Genomic DNA, 19425 nt, shown 5'->3' with positions numbered 1-19425 from the left:
TGACTTCTTGCTTTACGATTTATATCCCTTTGATCTCCATTCATTGCCTTATTGCTCTAGCTGAGTGGTCACATGCCTTTTGGCAAACCTCTATCTCCAAAAAATTTTTACATTATGCTTTGCAACAGTAGAAAAATTACAATTGAAGTAGCCTGTGGTTGAGGGGTAACCACAACATGAAGAATTGTTTTAGAGGGTTGCAGTGTTAGAAAGGTGGAGAAGCACTGCTCTAGCTAGGACTCCAAGCATATCAATTTGGTATATCGAAAGGGCACAGACTTAACTGCTCTTGATTTTAATGGAATTACTTTGAGTTTCTTTTCATTTAGTTGATGTTGTTTAAGAGCTTGCTGTAAACTGTCTCTAAAATGTTGATTTGTTCTATCCCTAATATCTCCAGGACTTTTATTGTGAAGGAATGTTAGATTTTGTCAAAGGTCTTTTCTGCATCTAATAAGCTGATACTGTGGGTTTTGACTTTCAGTTTCTTTACATAGTGAATTATATTTATCAATTTACGTATGTTGAACCATCCCTGAGTCTCTGGGATGAACCTACTTGATCATGGTCGATCATCTTTTAATGTGTTCTTGTGTTCTGTTTGCAAGTATGCTATTGAGAATGTTTTCATCTATATTCATATGAAAATGTTTCGGTAATTTGATTTCTTTGTTGAGTCTTCATTTGGTTTAGGTATCAGGTTAACTATAGCTTTGTAAAATGAACTGGGCAATGTTTCCTCTTTTTCTATTTTGTGGCATAATATGAGGACCATTGGTGTTAACTCTGAGGAGTTTGGGAATTATTGGTTTTTACTACTACTACTTTTTCTTCCTCCTCCTCCTCCCCTTCTCTTTCTTTTCTTTCTTTCTTTCTTTCTTCCCTTCTTCTTCTTCTTCTTTTTCTTCTTTTTCTTCTTTGTTTCTTCTTCATCTTATTCTTTCTTCTTCTTTTTCTTCCTCCTCCTCCTTTTTCACACACATACACACATGCACACATACATGCACGCACACACATACACACTCATAACATGAGTTAAAGAGTTATATACATTCTTCCAAAGCTTTAGTGATTGCTTCCCTCTTTCTATTATGAACACATATGGGACTTCTTCAAACAAACAGAACACTTTAAATTCATTTTCTATAAGAAAGGTAGCCAAAATTTATTAGCAGCCTTACATAAAAAATTCTACAACTTTTAAAATTCTACATTGATTATGTTTATTACATAAAAAGTCAAAAGTGGAAAGTTAAAGAAGTCAAATAACTAGCCTCAGAACTATGGAGTTGAAACAGAAAGCATAACATTCATGGTGGAAAGAAACTGGGCTGGATAGGCATCCTGTCAGGCATGCTGGTCATGAAGCCACTCTGTATTTACATGATCATTTTTGCACCACTTCCCCAAGAAAAAAAGGTAATAGCTAGTAATCAAATGCACTCACCCTCAATCCCTGATGCGCATTTATGCTGGCTTCATGGGATAGAGTGAACCTCAGTGGGATACAAAAACCAAGCTAATCATACGGTGGATGCTTACTTCTGCCTGTGTTTGTCTAGGCTAAAAATTGTCCCTGTAATTGGATGCAAATCCTTGTGCCAGAATCACCAGAAGAAAATTAAGCACTGCTGCTCCTGTTTCACAGAAGAGACAAAGTAACATTGTAAAATATCACTTTCAAATCAACCCAAATGAATGGTTTTGGCTTTATATGTAAAAGCCAAATACAAATTAATATTATTTACAGTACACAGATTGCCATGTGCACACAACTGATACTTAGTATGTTATGTAATACATCTGTGTTTTGTTCTTGATGATTGCTTTCATGATTAATTAATGAGATCTGTTGGACTCACATTTCAACATAAGGGAAAATAAAATAATCACTCCCATAAGAATAAGAATTCTGTGTGACATACTCTGATGCCTCACCTTTGACCATGTCCCCTGGAGGGGGAGACCTGGTGGCACTCAGAGGAAGGATAGCAGGTTACCAAGAAGAGACTTGATACCCTATGAGCATATACAGGGGGAGGAAGTCCCCCTCAGGAACAGTCATAGGGGAGGGGAATAAGGGGAAAATGGGAGGGAGGGAAGAATGGGAGGATACAAGGGGTGGGATAACCATTGAGATGTAACAAGAATAAATTAATAAAGGAGAAAAAAAGAATTCTGTGTGAATCTTTGCTTATCCTACTCCATCAATGGGCCAACTTTTCAGGGTCAACTCATTTTAACTCAATGTTTCCTTTTATTAAAAGTACTTTTTTTTTACTTTCTTTTTTGATTGCTAATATTCGTACTACATCTCAATTATTATCCCATTCCTTATATCCTCCCTCCCTCCCACTTTCACCCTATTCCCCTCCCCTATGACTGTGACTGAGGAGGACCTTATCCTCTGGTATATGATCATAGGGTATCAAGTGTCTTCTTGGTAGCCCGCTATCCTTCCTCTGAGTGCTCCCCATCAAGGGAATGTGCTCAAATATGGGACGCCAGAGTTCATGTGAAAGTCAGTTCCCACTATTCCACTTAACTATGGAGAATGTCCTGTCCATTGGCTGAATCTGGATAGGGGTTTAATACTTACTGCATGCATTGTCCTTGGTTGGTGCCATAGCTTGAACAGAACCCCTGGACCCAGATATGCCAATTGTAGTGTTCTTCTCGTAGGTTTCTAGGACCCTCTGGATCCTTCTATTTCCCAATTCTCCCATACTTCTCTCACCTAGAGTCCCAATAGGATATCCTCATCTCTATCTTACTTTCCTGGTAAGTGAAGACTTTCATGGGACATGCCCCATGGGCTAGTGTCCAGATATAAGTGAGTACCATTTGAGTCTTTCTGCTTCTGGGTGAACTCACTTGTTATGATCATGGAAGGGAAGTGCTATGTAAGTATGATCTCAAAAGTGAAAGAAATAATATTTAAGAGATTACAAGGAACAATGTAAAGGCCAAACCTTTTTAAAGTTTTTTTTCCAAACTTTTCTTAAGTGCTTAGTAAAATAAGAAAAAACAAACAGAATCATGAAGGTGGAACTCATACTCAGTTTCAAGATGACAGAACAATGAGCCTGGAAAGTACTCCAAAGCTTCTGCACAATTTGTTGGCTGACATTTACTCGTATTCGCATCTCCATATGAACAACATGGAATGAAAAGTACTTATTCTGACTGTCTTTATCCCAGGTTAAAATTCCACTGTTTGGATAAAAGAGCAATTGCTACCAGAAATCAACTCACAGTCCTTGCTACAGTGCTTTACAGATCTCATGTGTTGAGTTACTTTGTCAATTGTCATCTGAACTGAGAACTCACACTGCAATGTTGGGAAGATAGAGAAATATTTAGGGAACTTGAAGCAGATGTAAAATTGACATTCAGTTCACCTTTGAAAATAGATTTTGGATTTGTACTCTTGAGTACTGGTATAAGGGAAAGATTAGTCCTTTTCTCTTAACCGAGATTTACATGGACCTCTCCCACCTACATAGGAAAGAAGGCCATCCTTTATTTTACTATGTGCTTCCTGAACTGTAGATAAATGAAACTGCAGTCATGGCCATCAATAAGTCTACCCAGGCTGACATGCTGGGTTTCCCTTCTATGTGCTAAGATCTTGGGGTCAGGAATCTCACCTTTAAACATGTTATTTGAGCACCAAACTGCTTTGGCAAATGTCCAAACTAAATGGTTGCTAAATAAATATTGCACTTCGAGCATGGTCACAATAAATACAAGGAGGATTTCAAAATTTTCCTCATGTCTTTGAATAAGCTCAATCTTCAGCACAAAGCAGGCTTTTAACGCGCGCGCACACACACACACACACACACACACACACACACACACACACACACACACACTTTTCATCAAGCCAGCCAGCTAGTCAGTGCCAGACCAGAGTAGCAGATCTCTGTGTAGTGCTTTATAAAAAATAAGAATGGCTTTGTATAGTTGCAGGTGACTACCAATTTACTTTATTACTTCTTTCCAGGCTCAACAACACCTTATTAGAATCGGATATTTTGTCTTTCTGTATTTGTCTCTGTATCTCTGTGTCTCTATCTGACTCTGTCTCTCCATCTCTGTCTCTCTGTCTCTATTTCTGTCTCTGTCTCTCTGTCTCTGTCTCTCTGTCTCTCTCTGTCTCTCTCTGTCTCTCTCTGTGTCTCTTTCTCTGTCTCTCTCTCTCTCTCTCTCTCTCTCTCTCTCTCTCTCTCTCTCTCTCTCTCTCTCTCTGTCACACACACACACACACACACATACACACACGCACACACACACACACAGCTGCTTCTATAACTTAGACTTTCCTCTACCCCACATCCATGCCTTGACATTTTACTCTGATCATATTCCTTGATAAATTATTTATTTTCACTCCTTCCCTTTTCTCACAGAGTCCTAGTCCTCTGAAACATGATTTATAGATCAAGCATTGTGCTGCCTCACCATAACTATGCCACTGAAAACATAGTAGGCAATGTTTAGTCTTCAACCAGATGAAACATTCTACAGTACCAGGATAGCTCCCTTCTTTTTGAAATGATCTCCTTCCAAGGGATGGTTTTCTCCTATTTATGCTACTGCTTCTTTGTGTACAGCCAGGCACATGAAATAATTCTTACAAAGCAAAAATTAAATAAGCTCAATTCATGTGGTGAAGAGGGAACACCACTGAGGTGCTACTCAAGACCAAATAGGTCACTTTCAGTGGATGACACAGGAGGCTTTGGTGTGCAAGAATGCAGTCATGTAGGACTATTAACCTGGATGCCATTCTATTTAACATAAACATTGTACACTATGACAACATGATCTAGATTCTTTGTGTTCTTTAACAGTATTCTTGAATAACTATGAAAAAGCTGATTATTTACTGCAATCCAATAATGTAAATGTACCTGGATATGTTCTTTCTATTTTATTGCATAATATATTTGATTTCTTTGAATTCATTTACAGCATGCTTTGTTTTTACATAATGATCACTTACCTAATAAGTTTTTTGGACATCATGTTCATTGTAAAGAGGCCATTTGTATTGTTGTTGCTCTTGACACATTTCATAAAATCTTGAATGTAGAAAGTTTTTAACAATGTATATAAAATTAAATTATTAGATAGCTTTTCAAGATAATGTGGCATATAAAGTATTATTTGCAGTAATGAATTCTTATTATCTATGTGACATTAATCCCAAAAAAGTAGCATTCACTTTAGACTAACAGTATTATATTGCATGTTTTTAATATTTTGAGTGTATAGCTTACAGTCAGATGTAGAAACTGCACAGCTTGACTTGTGATTTCTAGTTTATGTAACAAGTAAGTTACATCATCATAGACATAAATGCAGTATTTTTTCTTAGTGGCAATATATTCTGAGCTATTTTGGCAAATAAAAGGCACATGTACCTAATGGCCAATAAATAATGAACAAGCATATTAAAGTGAAACAGCTTAATAAAAAGACCTAAAGCTTCATTGAGGCTCTGAGGCTGTAAGAGTGCATAATTCCTGCTGCATTGAAATGATGTCATTGATTTCTGACTATGATTAATGAGCCTTTTCAATGGCCAGCTTTCTTTGACATTTTACCAAAATTGTGTTCTAGGTTTTGTCTTATTTCACTTATAGCATTATTTCTAAATTTGAGCAATTCAACAATGAAACACTGCACTTAAAGTTTGATTTTTTTGTTAGTGTAAATTTTTCAATATTGCTTAGGTAGAGAAATATATAAATTTCATTAAAATGTATATTTCTCTCTCTTGTAAAAGGAAAATAGCAACATGGACACTTTGTCCTGACATGAGGCCTGACAGCCACATAGTGCTAAAAACAATAACAACATTATGCAGAGAGCCGAGCCAAGCTGTGAATCAATGTGAGAAAGCAGCCAGATGATTTCAATATGTGTGGTCCATGTTTATAATATTGCAGCACTTGTCAAAACACACAAAAGATTTAGCATTATTTTGATATGTTCACAAATAAAAAGGAAAATAGAAAAATAAAAATAAGATGTTTATTTCCATTTCTAAAAGCCTTCATTTCAAGTCAAATAACATATATGTAGATATCAATAAATAAATGAAAAGAACCTTGTTTCAGTTACCAAGAAAAAACAAGTCCTTAGAACAGAAATAAATTATGAATTATTTCCTAAATAAAGCTCTCAGGAGCTAAAGAGGTACGTCAGTAGGTAAAGTACTTGAAAATGTGAGAACTGAAGTTTAATTCTTCAGCTCGACATAAAAGCCAGGTGTAGCAGTGCACAACTGTGACCCTAGTGCTGAAGGTGATAGATCCAGCCAAGAAGACCCCTACCTAGCCAGTCTGTCAGAAATGGCAAATTTCAGGTTCAGGGAGAGAGCTTGGATCAATGCATAAGATGAAGGGTAATAAAGGAAGTTATTTGATAATGACATTTGGGCTCTACAGTCTTATGCAAAGGTGAAAAATGAGTATGTATATAGACACACAGATACACACACTGTATTTATGTAGGTAGGTAGGTAGGTAGGTAGATATTACGTATGTATGAATCACAGAAAGAAAGGAAGGAAGGAAGAAGGAAGGAAAAGTGAGAGGGAAAGAGGGAGGGAGGGATGGAGGTCAGGGAGAGAGCTGAGAGGTTAGGAACATTTGCTGTTCTATGACAGGAGTTTCATTCCCATCACCCACTTCTGACTATTAACACCTAATTGACTCCAGCTCTGGAGTCTGATTTCCTTTTTGAGGAGCCTCTAGACGCACTCACATACACACACATCCACCCAAGCAGACACATATCCACAACAGAAATAAGTCTTTAAGAAGAAAGTAATCAAGAAAGGAAGAAAAGAAAGAAGGTAAAATGCTTCTATGTTTTATATTACATACCCACTGAACCAGAAATAAGAAAGAGTCCTAGGCTTCTAGGCTGGTGGGAGAAGGGTATTTTGTCAGGGTAAGATATGAAAAGATAATTACAGATATGAACAAAAGGGAAGACTAAATGGAGCAATTCATACCCAGAATATGCATATTGTAATTTATATGCCTTCTTTCTTCTTTGGCTACATTTTTCATTTAAATAGGAATTAATTCTGACTGCCATGGTATTCATTTGGCAGGAAGTCAGGCAATTTATATTTCAGATATGATCTCATCATCAGTTCCATCTGTTGACATTGCCTGCACACTGTAATGTTTGGAGATCTGTGACAGAGAAAACATAACCTCAAAATGAAACTGCCTAAATTTGAGACTTGTGTGCCTGCAGGACACCAAACAAGTGTTCTCTTGTAAGCACAGTGTGTTCAGTTTAAATTTTCCCTTTGAGTCCTGACAGCTAGCCTAACTCCAATCCCTACGTAGGAAGAAGCCATGGACAGCAACTACAGAATGAGTTCACACTGCTGTTAAACATTCTTTTGTTTTATTAATTAAACATTTTACGTATACATTTATATTATTACTCATATATACAACAAACTACTTATAGCAAGAAGAGCCATGACACAATGAGGAATTATATAAATGTTACATTCCTAATGTTTTGGCTATTTGTATTTGACAGCCTTTACGAAAACATCTTTCCTATCTTGGTGCATCTAAAATTTTTAGTGTAAGTCAATCTCCATCACATCTTGTCATTATCGACTAAAAACATGTAGACCTAAAAACATCTTAGCCCCTAAACAACTAAGCTTCACTGTAAAACTAAGCTACCTGGTCTTCAAATCCATCAGAGAGTTGAGAAGGAATAAACTTGATTACCTCAGTATGCAGGGAGTGCAGATTAGTAGCTTTCCAAGTGAGAAGATAACAGAGACAGTTCACTACCTGAATAGTCACTCAAAGCTCTCTATGACATTGAAGCATCTTCTTCAGCCTTCTGACCCAATATATCTGTCAGACATATTTGTGAGGCAGGGACTTTTGAGAACTCTCTTTCCCTATGTTGGCAGAATTTGACCGTCGACTCTGCCTGCATTCAAGCTTGCCTCTTTTATAAGCAGGATTCTGTCTGTGGTAGAAAGAGGATGTTTTGCCTAGTGTCTTGTTTGCCACATTTGAAGCCATCTCCATAAGGAGGTTCTTTGATGTTCATCGTCTTCTTTGAGATAAGCTGGGTGGTGCCAGGAGTTAACCTGTCTCATTGTTAGTGAATTTTTAAAATAATAAAAACATTTTAAATGTCATGTTCTGCATGTCTCTGAGGTTTTGAAGACTTTATCTAACTATCCTAATTTATCTTTCTATAGAATCATATCTATCTGCTGCATCTAACATGTATATTCTTGTGATAAAAGTAGACTAGTAATTGACATGACCATGATTTAATCTGCTAACATTTAATTTGTATAACTTATTTATCCTAAACAGCCTGAAATAGCACTTTCAAAGTATTAGGCATAAATCTTGTATTATAATTGAGTTACATGGGTATGATACCTCATATTAGAGTAGAAATTTACATATAATGTGTGTGAAGAATAATCTTACATTTGAATTCTATACACTGTATCTAGAATTAAACTTATTTTGCATGTATATGCAAAATTCTATACCAGTGAATTAAAAATAGCCTTTGAGTGACAATTGAGGCATTACATTAAAGTATTTATTCACTAATCTGCTTTGTGTTCTGTCTTCCCTATATATTTCTATATTTCCCTTTCTTACTTTGCAACACCTATCTCCAAATCTAGGAATGTAAGATAAAGGAAAAGAGAGACATCCCTGTGTCTAACCTTGTTTTCTCTCTAAATAAGACTAATAATAACCTGTAACTAACTCCCATTGAAATTAGCCCTCCATAGCCCAAGAAAGCAATCAAAACCTACCCAACTCCCCTTAAAGGAAATGGGGTGTTTTTCCCTTAAGTTTTCTTCCAGCTGATTTTGGATGAATAAAACCTTTGTAGGGACCCAAATAAAATTGGGGAAATGGTTAAACACACTATAAATAGCATTTGTGGTCCAGTTTCTAAATGTTGAGTAATTCCAGGCTTAATTAGAACCCTGTATGGGACAGTCTAAAATGCTGGACCAATTGGGATTGGAAGCTTTCTTTGAGAGTGTCCTGGGAGCTCTCTTGTTCGGATGAGGAACAGCAATTGAAGCACTTTTTGTTGGAACATGAAGGATACAGGATGCCAGTGTCCAGCATGCTGAAAGGAATGAATTCTGTCAGGTCTGATCCAATGTCAGTGTCTAGTTCTTTTGTTCTGAAAGCAAATAATTCTTCACAAGCACTAAACAATCCTAATATTATAAGTGTATAAGGTGTACATAATGCACAGAACAATTAAGGCTGATTTTCTGTTCTTTGTATGAGCAGAAAAAAAATCTGTAAATCTTCATTCATGCTGTATGAACAATTTCATCTAATAATAATTAATAGGGGCTCTGTAGCCAACAAGAAGCATTGTCTATTCCTAAACATTCTATTAAACATTCTTAAGGAGACTAGACTGGATATTTTATTTATGCAAAGCTATAAAGATCAGAAAAAAATGAGTGGCTAACAGGTTCTCCTCCAAATCAATCTTACTTTAAGGGAATATTTGTCATCAATACAGAGAATCTTTTCCCCTTTATGTTTCAAGCTATGACTCTAAATGGAGGGCTTGTGAAACAGCTGTAAAGACAGTATTGAGGCTGACAGTCTCCTTCCACTTGCAGGAAGTCTTGGGTGAAGAACAAGTTAGAGACCACACCCTTTCCCCAAGAAGTGCTGTCTTCACATAAAACAATCCGTGTCCCCAAAGCTTACATTTTGTAAGGCCTGCTGTAGTTTTACTTTACATTTAACTATTTACTTGCTTCCCTGCCTCATGTGTGTCTGTGTCAGCATGCCTGTGGATATCACAGGACAATTTGGAATACTACATTCTGTTCTTCCAATTTGTAAACTTGGAATTGAACTCAGTGTACCATGGTTTGGTGGGTAGTGCCTTTTATTGTTGAGCTCATCACCAGCCTGCCCAGAAGTCATGTTATTTTATTTATGTGGATTTTTTTTGTGACAAGGTCTTGTATCTCTCAGGCTAGCCTAAACTCCTTTCTTACCTAGCTTAAGATGACCTTGTGTCTGGCTCTCAATTGTTACTCTTACATACATGTGACATGTGCATTTCTTATTGTAGTTTTAAGAGTTTGGTCCTCTGCCTTTAATAGCTTATGAATCTGAGTTCTTAGTCTCTCACCTGTGGATAATTCACCTCATACTTAGCCTACAATCTTCTGCCAGGACAAGGAAAGCATAATAAGCAATGCCATATTTATATAGATCTGTCTAAATCATCAAATGAAGCTCTGACAGTAATACAGCATCAATAAATACCATCATAATGGTTTCTTTTACATCTTTCTTCCATAGCAAAGAAAAATTTTGTTTGTATCCTGTTCAATAGTGAAAACTGAGACCATGGTTCAGAACAAATTAAGTCTAGAGTTTAAAGTACCAAAAGAGTTCTTAAAATTAATCCTGACAACAGGCATTGGTGCAATGAGTTTTGTATATGTAGAACAATGGGATATTCTCCAATAGAGGGGTTTTTGAGATTTTTACAGAAGGTATATTCTGGCAACTTCATCCAGTGAGTAGCTTAAGAAAATCTGTTGCTTGAGTAAAGAAAAAAGAAAAAATGGATTCTTAAAGAATGGCTCATATTTTCAAGATTCAAAATGATATCTGTGTGTTTTAAAATACAAGAAATATTGATGTGTATCCAGTCTCTACATAAATCAAAAGGAATACCTCTATCTACATCAAAAGCATAACTTTATTAACTTTTTTCTCTCTCTAATAGGATATTCAATACTTCAAGCTATTATGGAAAAAGCAGGACAGAATGGATGGCATGTCAGTGCGATATGTGTGGAAAATTTTAACGATGTCAGCTACAGGCAACTGCTAGAAGAGCTTGACAGAAGACAAGAGAAGAAATTTGTAATAGATTGTGAGATAGAGAGGCTTCAAAACATTTTAGAACAAGTAAGTTCCTGGCTTCATCTTATTACTCAGGTGTGCTTTGGATAAAAATGTGGACCTATTCCAGATCTGTCTCCATATTGTATTCTAGTTCAGAGTATGAAAATTAGGAATTTCTCATGACTTATCTCCAGGACAAAATGACAGTTCTTTACTACCAGAGGTCATTTAGTTCTTAGGTGCAGTTGAAGTTTTGAGTACCACTTTTCCACTCTGTAACAATATAAGCAATAGAAAAACACTTGCTTAGTCACTGGGAGTTCTTAGCCTTCATTAATATAAATTTTCAAGATTAGTGACATATTAGAGAATTTGAATGGGCCTTTTATGGCTTCAAGAATTAGTTGCATGAAAATTATCAACATAAATTAGCAGAGCAATAAAATTAAAGATGAGTAGGTAGTTAGGTAGAACATTCTGTGCTGTGTTATGTTTCTACCAGATGTCACCCATAAAGATGATTTTTCAACTATCCTTCAGAATGAAGATTCTCTGAATAAAGATTCCAATAAATAACTGTTGATTAGATTTGAAGAGGGCAGGAAGATAAAACTGAGCTATGTCATTGTGTTAAGTGGTAGAAAAACACTATGCAGTTATAGATGGAATTTGCTTTCCCTGACCTGAATGCAGTGATAAAGACTTCAGACTGTCTTCCACAAAAGTCACAGTGCCTGGGTGCCATCTGGTGGTTCTGAGGAGGTTTTGTCATATTTATCCACAATATATTTGGGACAGCGTAATTCAAAGTGAATCCATTTGTTGTACATAGTTTAACTGCAGAATTATGTGATTAGATTTGGAACAGAAAACCTATCAGTTTGGAGTTAATTTGCAACACTCATTTTAGTATTCAATGATAATACTTAAGACCAAAATATATCTGAGATTCTATCTTAACTACTACAAGCTCTGGATTGAGTATTACCATATATATTAGAATTTTTAAAGGCTTTAAATAAAATACATTTTGCATTTTTAATATACAAAGCAACATTGTACTATAAGCGCAATTGCAAAATATCTACCTCTTGTCATCCATTTATAAAAGAAAATAATACATTACTAAGGAAAGGATCTATTCTATTTTGGTAAACTATTAATACAAAGTCTGCGAATCACTGAAGTTTACTCCACAGTAGCAATCCAGGTCAGTGAAACTTGTAATGAACATTTGTGGAATTTCCAGGAAACTTTCTACCTGACTTTCATAAGCAGAGCAGTGACTCCAATCCAATTTTGCTCTTTGCCTTTCATGTCTACTGCCCCTGTAGTGAGGCTTTGAGTTGTTTGACCTGAGCAGCTAAAGTTTTGTAAATAACTCAGGATGAATCCCTGTAGAGCAGCCAATTCTAACAACTGCCAGGATTTCGAAGTACCTGTCAGAGGTTAAGTGAGTCGCAAAGAGACCCTTCACTTAGCAGCTGTGCTTTCATGACCCAGGTGAGGGGAGGTAAGTCAGGGCTCAAAATACACAACCCATTTTGGAGGCTTAGCTGGTTTCTAAGAAGAAAATTGGCATACTTGGGTACCATGGATAAACTCTAAGCCTTATATGACTCTGTGAAGGGTCTGTCTTTTCTCCTTTCCTCCTCCTCCTCTTCCTCTTCCTCCTTTTTTTCTGTTAACATTTCAAAGAAATTAAAAACTTGAGTGTCTACCAGTCCTATTCTTTTTTACTGACTCTGATTTGTTAACTATCAGGGTTACCTATGAAAGAATATAAATAGCAATCCTTTGATTCAGGTAGACAGTTCATAACATATAATAAAGTCCACAGCCATGAAAAGAAATGATGCCTTACTGGTTTTATAATAATAGTTCTTTTCTCTTGCAAAAAAAAAGATGTATCTAGTTAGGAATATGATTATTTCCTACTATCTTTATTTCATAGCTCCAACAAAATCACTCCTAACATTTCTTAGTTGTATGCGGTGTTCTGTGTACTGCAGACTGAACCCAGCTCCTTGTTGGGTGCATTTGGCAGCCACCTTGTTGTTGAGCTACATCGCCAGCTCTTGATTTTATTTTTAAGGAGAGCTAATACAAATGCTTCCAGGAGTGTGTGTAATGGCCCACACTTCACATCCCCTTAGTATAAGTTATCTCTCCTCCATCCCTCTCCTCTAGTGGCTTTTCTCTGTCCTTCATCTCCAACTAACGCTCCCTGCCCATCTCCCCATTTTACCATTTCTCTCTTCCTGTCACTTGAATCCCCCCAGTCTCCTGTCTCTGCTCCCATACCCCACCCCATGGAAATGATTTTGAATGTCCTTCTCAAAAAGAAATAAGAATGACAGTGATTGTGGATACCTTGAACGTCCTGAGTTGATGGACGCATAGGGAAAATGTGCCTGCATACTATTATTTGCACTTCAATGATGTACCCTTGAGAAATCATGAAAGTTGTTTCAATCAAAATTTTGAATTAGGAAAAGGTAGCTGTCTTGCAGGAGGTCACATGATGAAAACTAAAGAAAGGTGTGTCCTGAAATTTCTAGAAGAACTAGCATACCTTGCTTGCTGGCTGTAATTTCTTCTTTGGCATTTTTATTTGTATCAGTTTACAAAAGCCTAATGAAAATTGATCACATGTTATCATCGTAAAATATATTAATGGCTAATGGTGGTGAAAGGAGCATTTTCTTTTCTGTACTTGTTTCCCAAATTATTTTATACTGTGAGTGAATTAGTTCTTATAAATGTGTTTGCTATTTAAAACAGCCTTTATCTATAGATGCTGAAACATTTCAAAGCACAAACATCAGAATAGAGGATGCCTCTGTGCTTGCGTCCTAGTAATACAGCTTAACAAAAATATGTGAAATTTAGTCTACCCCAGCAGCTGAGCTCAGCCAATCATAGTCAGTTCCTTCCACAAGGATAAAGCATGAACTGTTCACAGGTAAGCAGCTTTGTCCATCAGTATGGCTCCAGCCATAGATGCTACTTGACCATATTGAACTTTCAGAGACCTTTGAATCTGTTCTAGTTCCTCATAACAAGCTAAATCTAGAATGTTAAGTGGAAGTCAAACAATGAGTTTTAAACTTGCTGTAATTTTGTCATTTTGAGAACAAATATATGTAAAAATTAATTTTAAGCTGTCATCAATTCACATTCTAAATGAAATAACAGGACCATGATGTATTTATGTAATGCTGCTATGCCACTTATGACACTAGGTATATTACAAACACTAAATTGAGTTTATTGCCAGCTCCAATAAATAAAATGCAGTGTTCTGTTTTTCTAAATTCAAAAATCACATTGATCCATACATCTAAAACAAAAACAACATAAAACAGACAAACAAAAAACAAAACTTGAAATTAACAGAAGGCTGTACTGATGCTCAGAGTTGAGCTTACTAATTGTTCTTACATAGAACCCAGGCTCAGTCCCCAGCACCAGCTCAATAAAGCTAGAATTGATAAATAGTTTTCATATTAAAGTGGGAGGTTATTTTAATGGCCTTTTATATGTTATTTTCATACATGTTTGTTATTCTTAAACCACAAACATAATACTTATATCAGTGAAATATGGAACTGCCTGATTCCCATCCCGTGCCAGTGTTTAACCTAGTGGCCAAAACCAAACAAGTAAACAAAAACCATGAAATTTGACTTTAGCTATATTTTAAACATTAGCAACTGCCTTGTCTGGGCCTGGGAAGGAAGCTCAGCTGTTAGGAACACTGGCTTCTCTTTCAGAGGACAGAGTTCGGTTCCAGCATCTATGTGGTGGCTCACTACTCTAGATTGCTCAACCTCCATGGATCTTACACTCTCTTCTGGCTTCAGTGGGGAGCCAGGCACAGACACAGTGCACAGACATACACATGTGCAAAATACTCATGAACAAAAATTAAAAATAATATATCTTTTAAACTTTAAAACTTTTTAAAGGTCTCATCAAAATAGTGCTGAAGTCTCAGTACTTCTCAAACATTTTCTTTCAATATGTAAAATCCAGAGGCCCTGCAGTTAGAATTTTGCATTCCTACAGTTCATGAAACCCCTTTTTCAGGACACCCAACTCTGACACTTTGGATCAGACAAACCAGATTATAAAATTGAACAGATATGTTTTCTCTGTTTTAGATATGATTAAGAAATGTCCAAAGGGTAGTGTGTGTGTGTGTGTGTGTGTGTGTGTGTGTGTATGTGTGTGTGTGTGTGTGTGTGTGTGTGTGTGTGTGTGTGTATGTGTGTGCATGCGTGCATGTGTTTGGGTTGTTTTTGTGTGTGTGTTTGTTTTCATTTTGTCTTTTTGTAAATGCATAGCTTAATTATCTCCTTAACACTTAGTTTTTCTCTTCCTCACTTTGCATATGGTAAGCTGAATTGAGATGATCTTAAAAGACCCTGATTCCTCTAAATTAAAATTAATAAAAAATATTCATGGCAAGTGCTGGATTATGAAGCAATATATAAATTTACTCTTGTTGGAGTATAACTTCAAACAGAGCACAGAGTAAATCCTTGAACAGACAGTTTTTCCTGGACACTTATTAATTCTATAATCTGATTGGTAACTTTTATAGATGTAACTAAAGATTTTTTATATTTAGAGTTTGTGTGTATGTGTTCCCACATCTATGTGTACATACACACACGCAAGTATACATGTACACATGTGGCATTCTGTATATAAAGTAAGAGGACAACTTTTGAGTAGGTTTTGTCTTTCCACCATGTGGTTCCTGGGCCTTGGACTCAGGCTGTCACACTTGTAAGCAAGTGCCTTCACCTGCTGAGTCATCTAGATGGCCTATTTTTTGTTTCTTCTGGGTTTTTTATTTGCTTGGTGTGTGTGTGTGTGTGTGTGTGTGTGTGTGTGTGTGTGTGTGTGTGTGTCTACACAGGTACACTGGCTCCTGCATGTACATGTGGAAGTCAGAGATCAGATTTAAGTGTCTTTCTTGGTCACAGTCCGCCTGGTTGGCCAACAAGCTCTAGAAACTGCCCTGTCTCTGTGGCCCCAGATACCAAGTACTGACATTACAAATGCATACCCCTGCGGCTGGCTCTTCTGTGGGTGCTAAGGGTCTAAGCATGCCCTTCCTCAGGCTTGTTCAGAAAGCACATCACCAATGTAACTGTCTCCTTATACTTCAAGTTAACTAAATTTACACCAAAGCTGATTACTAAAATGCACAAAAATATATTTTCCAAAGAATTTTGTAGAAACATGCTTGACAGGGGTTAATACAGATCTTACACTGCCTCCTTAATTTTAATACATTTCAATAAAAATGTCAGTTTTTTTGAATAGATGAAAATATCAAAGCAGCAAAGAATTTAAATTATATGAACTCTTGTTTATAAAATATGTGCCTATAAGAATTTGAGTACTTTTTTTCAGCAGACTTTAAATACTGACCTTAGACTAGGAAATAGATATTTAACAAAAAGATAAAGAAAACTGAGTTAATATCTGGTCCACAGACATTTCAGATAGCCTCTTGATCATATGCCTCTTTTGTAATTGGTTCCTCCTTCTCCAGTATTGTTGCTTTCAAAGAGTGAGACAAGCCAGGCGTTGTGGCGCAAGCCTTTAATCTCAGCACTCAGGAGACAGAGGCAGGCGGATCGCTGTGAGTTCAAGGCCAGCCTGGTCTACAAAGCGAGTCCAGGACAGCCAAGGCTACACAGAGAAACCCTGTCTCAAAAAACAAAAGCAAAACAAAAAAAGAGTGAGATAAAAAATGAGTGTTCCCTTGAAGAGCATGCCAATCTCAGAATCTGCACATAGATGACCTTCTCATTCTGTTTGTCAACCAATTTGGAAAAATAAAAAGGCAAAAAATCCATTATTGATTTACTAAGAGGTTATTATGTCACCAAAGAACAACCATCCTACCCTGAGGCAAGATCAACCAGACAGAGGAAAGTGCCCTCAACATAAAGGTGGACATTTGTATAGAAGAGATGAATTGTGGAGTCAGCTCAATTAATGTATTCTAATCACCAGATCATTGTCCATACCCAGCAGCACCTAAGTGAAATCCCAGCTCATAAAGAAAATCATGAACAAACTGTCAAATGTCTGAATATCTAAGAACTTTAAGATATTAGGAATTATATCACACAAAGCTACTTTTTCCACCTCAAATCACTACCATTTAATAAAAGATTAAAGAGTAAATCCTGTACTATAAAGCCTGACTTTGTAGCTCATAATGAATTGTTTTAGTAACTGATTAGTGATCATTTTTTCATACCACAACCAGAAAGAGAGAGAGAGAGAGAGAGAGAGACAGAAGGGAGAGAGAAGAAAAAAATCAGAAAAGACTTAGAAGTAGCACAATGAAAAATGGAAAACAAGCCACACCTATAAGGAAGAGACATCTTTGATAGAGATGCTGGCTTTGGTTATTTGAATCAATTCCCCCACATAATAAGGAGCACACATTGTGGGAATACAAATGAGCTGATTCACTAAACAGGATAGCTCTGCTTTGGGCACCTCCGGTGCTCATTCAAACTCTATATACTAGGCACATAAAGATAAGTAAATCATGGTGCCTACCTATGCCTTACAATCAGGCCAGGAATTCACAAATGCTATAAATAAATATCAGAGACTTTAGTAGTCTTAGAAAAGAAATTTGAAATAGGGCAAGAACTCAGAATACAGGATGACTAAGTATGGTCCAAGTTAGGAAAGCTTTATAGAAGGGAAATAAAATCTACATTGTAAAATACATTAGTATTTTTCTATGCATAGTAAACAGGAAAAAATGGGTTTTTAATACTCAAGGAAAGGAAAGGAAGGTCCAAGGTAGATAAAGGACTGCCGAAATGAGGATTGTCTAAAATGGCAGCATCCAGCATGTACCATATCTGTGTAGCAGAAGACCAGAGAATGTGGACCAAATACTGCTGACTCCAAAATGCCAACATCTGTGTCTCCTGGACAAAAGGAGGCATCCTGGGAGCTAAGGACACACAGTTCCTGGCCCTGTGAATGACTCCCAAGTACAAGAGTCAAACACAGTCCTAGATTCACTGAACCTGGTGCCTTTCACTCACTCAAACACCGCTCCCAAGTTCCACAAAAGCATAGCTCCAGTGTCTAGACACCAGACACCTCCCACCTCCTCAAGGACAACTCCTGGATACCAGTACAGTGTTCCAGCCTCCAGTCCACAGTTCTACTAGTCCTCCTGCAGAGAACACGTAGACAATAGGAACATACAGGGTCCCCATTCCAAGATGATGGCATGCAGGCAAGTCTGAGTACAACAGTCTGCTGGGTGAGCAAGCCTCCACACTACTGATTCCAAATGCCAGTGTCTGTTCATGTTCCTCTAGAGAAAAGAGATGATCTTGAATGCCAGATACCAACAGTATCATCCTCAGACATCCCTGCTACTCCTGTCATCTTGACGATAACTCAGAATTCCAGAATATCCAGCCTGTAGTTCAAAGCTCTACTAGCTGTCTTGAAAAGACCTGCAGAACATCATTGGATCACAAAGGTTAGAAACACACAAGCTGAGTCTCTGCCTATAGCTATAACTCAGACACAATCAGCAAAGCAAAACTTTAGTCCATGGGAGGAAATTTAGCCCTATCCCATGAACTAGGTCTTCTCCCACTTGCCCAAGAAACTCCAGCAGGTTACAGGAAAAACCAGCCAACTTCAGTGTAAGAACACAATCAACAGAAACCAGGCATTTTGACAGCAATGCCTGGATATCCTAACACATCTAAAACACAGGGAAATGACCTTAAAACTATGCATATGAAGATCGTAAAGACCCATAAATGAGAAAAAAAACCCTCAAAGAAATACAAGAAAATACAATCATATAAATAGAGGCCTTTAAGGAGGATATGACCATATAGTGGGGGAGCAGGGCCTCCTCGGTCATAGACCTAGGGGAGGGGAATAGGGTGAAAGCGGGAGGGAGGGAGGAATGGGAAAATATACATGATAGGATAACAATTCAGTTGTATTCTGAATAAGTTAATAAAATTAGGTAAGTAAGTAAGTAAGTAGAGAAATACAGGAAAATACAACCAAACAAATAAGAGCCCTTTAAGGAGGAATCAAACATATTATATAAAGAAATATAGGAAAACTCAATCAAGGAAGTGAAAGAAATGAATAAAACATCTCATGACATGAAAGTAGAAATAGAATCAATAAAGAAAACACAGAGGAAATTCTGGAGATGGAAAACTTACAGAGGAGAACAAGCATTGCCAAGAGAATACAAAACAGTTGGAGGAGAGACTCTCAGGTATAGAAAATATCATTGAAGAAATGGATATATATGTCCAAGAAAATACTAAAGCAAAGAAATTTCTAACACAAAATATCCAAGAAATCAAGGACATCATGAAAAGATGAAACCTAATAATAATAGGAATAGAAGACATAAAAGATTCCTGGCTCAAAGGACCAG

General features: G+C 36.9%; 1 protein-coding gene across 9 annotated transcripts in view; it reads left to right on the top strand.

Annotated features, from left to right (window-relative positions):
- The window catches only part of GRIA4 (glutamate ionotropic receptor AMPA type subunit 4), a 357129-nt gene that overhangs the window by 236895 nt on the left and 100809 nt on the right, over positions 1-19425 (top strand). For all 9 annotated transcript variants that reach the window (XR_014779500.1, XM_084783081.1, XM_084783080.1 and 6 more), the window contains exon 5: positions 10822-11006. Coding sequence is in view for 8 of the 9 variants with exons in the window: in XM_084783081.1 (XP_084639207.1) it covers positions 10822-11006 (185 nt within the window). In the remaining variant the exon portion in view is untranslated. The remainder of the gene's footprint in view (positions 1-10821; positions 11007-19425) is intronic.

Source organism: Acomys minous, assembly GCF_964271855.1.
Source record: "Acomys minous genome assembly, chromosome: 5".
NCBI lineage: Eukaryota > Metazoa > Chordata > Mammalia > Rodentia > Muridae > Acomys > Acomys minous.
This window is presented reverse-complemented; position numbering and strand designations above follow the sequence as displayed.